The sequence below is a fragment of the Quercus suber genome, unplaced genomic scaffold, assembly GCF_002906115.3.
Source record: "Quercus suber isolate HL8 unplaced genomic scaffold, Cork oak 2.0 scaffold_683, whole genome shotgun sequence".
Classification (NCBI taxonomy): Eukaryota; Viridiplantae; Streptophyta; class Magnoliopsida; order Fagales; family Fagaceae; genus Quercus; species Quercus suber.
The window spans coordinates 210,835-214,391 of record NW_027070124.1 but is presented as its reverse complement, the minus strand read 5'-3'; the positions used below and the strand labels follow the sequence as shown (position 1 = coordinate 214,391).

The 3,557-nt window shown below is 35.9% G+C and overlaps 1 protein-coding gene across 1 annotated transcript; it reads right to left on the bottom strand.

The window, feature by feature from the left end:
• Positions 1–441: 441 nt before the first annotated feature.
• Positions 442–2,950, bottom strand: LOC112005601 (serine/threonine-protein kinase RIPK). The gene is made up of 6 exons (XM_065766128.1): positions 2,549–2,950; positions 2,164–2,328; positions 1,884–2,019; positions 1,588–1,724; positions 1,295–1,418; positions 442–1,083 (listed from the first exon to the last, which is right to left on the bottom strand). The coding sequence occupies exons 1-6, from the start codon at positions 2,753–2,755 to the stop codon at positions 581–583; spliced, it is 1,272 nt and encodes a 423-aa protein (XP_065622200.1). The 5' UTR covers positions 2,756–2,950; the 3' UTR covers positions 442–580.
• Between the last annotated feature and the right edge of the window lie 607 nt (positions 2,951–3,557).

Sequence of the window (3,557 nt, the reverse complement as noted above, 5' to 3'; positions counted from 1 at the left end):
TTGCTCTATAATTTGTTCTATATTTAGTGGATGAATGATTGCTTGATTGTGTACATTGAAAGAGATGTAGTTTGTAACATTAATAATGAGACTATCATGTACCGATTTCAAAATATGAAAACTCATAGAAGACAATTGTAAACTTTATAAATTTGCGTGTTTTTTTTTATTGTTGTTGTTGTTGTCAATATATGAATTTATCTTTTTATTAGATTGTATAATTTATGGTTTTTAAGAAACACCCTGAGAAAAATTTCTAAAGCCGCCACTGAAGTGCTAAGAACATTTTTGCTAATTTTCTCAATTATGAGGTCTCCAAGTCCAACCTTTTTCATCGTTTATATTTATCAATGTGGTATTGTATTTCACTTCAAACTGTTTTTGCTAGATAACGCACATCATTTTGAAATCATGGTTTGAGTTTCCCTTACAAATTTGGACTAATCAGATAATTCAAAACTTTTCATTCACACTTACTATAGAGGAAATCCATTTACATTTACTGCCATATGTATCTTTAATCTATCAATTATATTCTTCCTAATGGTGCTTGTCATGGTTTAAACCATTTCCAACATTCTTACATTGAGTAGAATCTGGACAGGCTACCAAAGACAGACAATTTGATATGATCTTTCCGACCATGTTGGTATTGTCCACTCTCTTCATTGTCATCAACTTTTCTCTCAGTTTCTATTTTAAACTCCTTCCCAAAATCATCTCCACTAAGATTTTCACCTGGTGCTACATACACAAGGTTTTCTAGGAACACTGTGTCAAAGTCCTGAAGAGTCTCCAAGATCTTGACCACGTCACTCATAGTGGGCCTAGGCTTTGGATGATTGCTCAAACATTTGTAGGCCAATGCAGCTGCCCCTTGAGCCCCTTTGATAGAAAACTGTCCTTCTAGTCTTGGGTCTAAGACATGGTCAAGCTTTTTCAGGTCCTTCAACTGAGGCCTAGCCCATTGCACAAGGCTCAGCCGTCGGCAGCAGAGGGTCTTATCCATTGCCTCTTTTCCTGTTAGCAGCTCTAGCAAAACTACTCCAAAGCCGTACACATCACTCTTGGTCGATAAGTGGCCTAAAATTCGATATTAAAATGGGGTTAGGTTGCATATTTTCAATTGTGCAATTACGAAGTTGGTAAGACATTTGACAATACAGCTAGTGGTTGCTTCTTAATTAGTATAATACTGAAAATTGCTCAAACCTTGAAACTTATTAAACAATGAATGGGGCTGCTTAATAACTCACCAACAATGAAACTTCAAGTCAAAGTTGGTAGTAATTACCTGTCATGATGTACTCAGGGGCAGCATATCCCCGCGTGCCCATTATGCTTGTTGTTACGTGTGTGTCATCTCCTTCTGGACCATCCTTTGCAAGTCCAAAGTCTGAGAGTTTAGCTGAATAATTCTGTGATTAAAAGGACAAAAGAGGTTGAAAGATTAAATTTAGAACCTACTTTATATGTATTTCCTACTGATTTCTATGAGCTGCAGGTCACAACCACTTCAATGACATATTGACATGATGTAATTTTGATAAATATATTAATAACAAAAAGAGATTAGAATAAAGTTACCGAGTCCAATAAAATGTTTGAAGTTTTAAAATCCCGGTATATAACTGGTTGATCCATTTCATGGAGGAAAGCTAGACCCTTAGCTGCTCCCAATGCAATCTTCATCCTAATTGACCATGGCAAGGCAGCAGAGTATCCTGCATATTAGCAAAATAGTTCTATCATATATTTAGTGGTTCAGATTGGTCTTTTGGTAATGGCATTCTTTTATCAATTTACAACTACATATAAACGTTTCTGTGATTGTAGGAGACTCAAACTATATAAATCCCCTAGGAATAATCAAAGCAACATACTTTGAAATAGTTGATCGGCTAAGCTGCCTCTTGCCATGTATTCATAGACTAGAAGCCTGTGCTCTTCCTCACTACAATATCCAATCAACTTAACTAGATTTGGATGCCTTAGCTGCCCAAGAAAGACTATTTCTGCCTACAACACAAAGCACATCACAATTAGATGAAGAAAACATCAATGTTTTGTTTTCAATTGTAAGACAAGCTCATAAGGGTATAATAAAACTAAGTATATTGATGTAACTATAAGAAACTGAAGGGAAGGGTTCATAGAACTAACCAGCCACTCCCTATGGCCTTGCAAACCTTCCAAGTCCAAAACCTTCACGGCTACAGGCTGAGCCTCCAAACCAGGCTTAAGTTTGTCATCAACAAATCCCTTGTACACTGGTCCAAACCCTCCTTCACCAAGTAGATTATTCCATGAGAAATAATTTGTTATGACCTCTAGCTCAGCCAAAGAAAATACATGAAGTGTCCAGCCAATAAGGGAATTTGATAGATCATCAACAGAGAGTGGAGAGCTGGGATCGCTCATTAACCTTCACGGCTACAGGCTGAGCCTCCAAACCAGGCTTAAGTTTGTCATCAACAAATCCCTTGTACACTGGTCCAAACCCTCCTTCACCAAGTAGATTATTCCATGAGAAATAATTTGTTATGACCTCTAGCTCAGCCAAAGAAAATACATGAAGTGTCCAGCCAATAAGGGAATTTGATAGATCATCAACAGAGAGTGGAGAGCTGGGATCGCTCATGTCCGAGAGGGATAGCCTCTGAAAAGAATTTTGTTTCAAAACTGGTTTTTGAGCTTCTGGCGTTGTGCAACAACTTAACATGATAGACTTCCATGTAATCTTCTTCTGAGTCATTTTAGATCAGTGATACTTTCCAATCAACTTTGTCTTTTTTTTGCACCCAACAACCAAAAAAAAAAAATTCTACGGTGTAGAAAACCTCGATTCGATACACAAAATCAGATTAGAAGAGATGATTGACAATTGTAATGTGAATGTGTACAATGGCTGAGCTTATAGGTCATCCATTCCACTACTCAACAACTTTCAGCACCAATATATTTATATAGAGGTCTTACTGCCTTCTTTGCCTCTTGATTGTTTCTCACTCTATCAATCTCCTATTCTATTGGCTAGAGATATAATTTATTAATGTCTTAAATAATAATATATATGTAAAGAATATATCTCCAAATATAATTCCAAAGTTCAATTCCACCTTCAAATCTAGAGTGAATAATTTGCCTACCTCTTGACTTATGTATGCTGTCTATTTAAGCTCTTTTAATATAGATGCATATATGTTGTTTACTGTAATAGTTGTTGGTCCAAATAATCTCCCGGGAAGGTAGCATAAAAATGTAGCAAAAATCAAGTATATCATGAAAAATTATACTAAACAAATTCAGTTTATATCCTAGATGAAATATTCTGTAGTTAACATCTTTTTGGTCAATACAAAAGCTCAAATTGGCTTTCGATAGTGATTTACTTGTGTGTGTATGTGTGTAATTCGCCGGGGAAAAAGAACACTTGCAAATTGAACACACAAACTCTATAGAGGAAGTGCACTTGAGAAAAGATGTCATTTATTACCTGAAACTTTGACTTTATTATTTGTTTATTTTTTGGGGTTAGGTAAGATTTTCAAGCCAAA

Coding starts and splice junctions, on each gene's coding strand:
- LOC112005601 (XM_065766128.1), bottom strand. CDS start 2,755: ATGACTCAGAAGAAGATTACATGGAAGTCTATCATGTTAAGTTGTTGC. Junction 2,020..2,163: donor AAGGCCATAGGGAGTGGCTG/GTTAGTTCTATG, acceptor TTTGTGTTGTAG/GCAGAAATAGTCTTTCTTGG. Junction 1,725..1,883: donor AGCCGATCAACTATTTCAAA/GTATGTTGCTTT, acceptor GCTAATATGCAG/GATACTCTGCTGCCTTGCCA.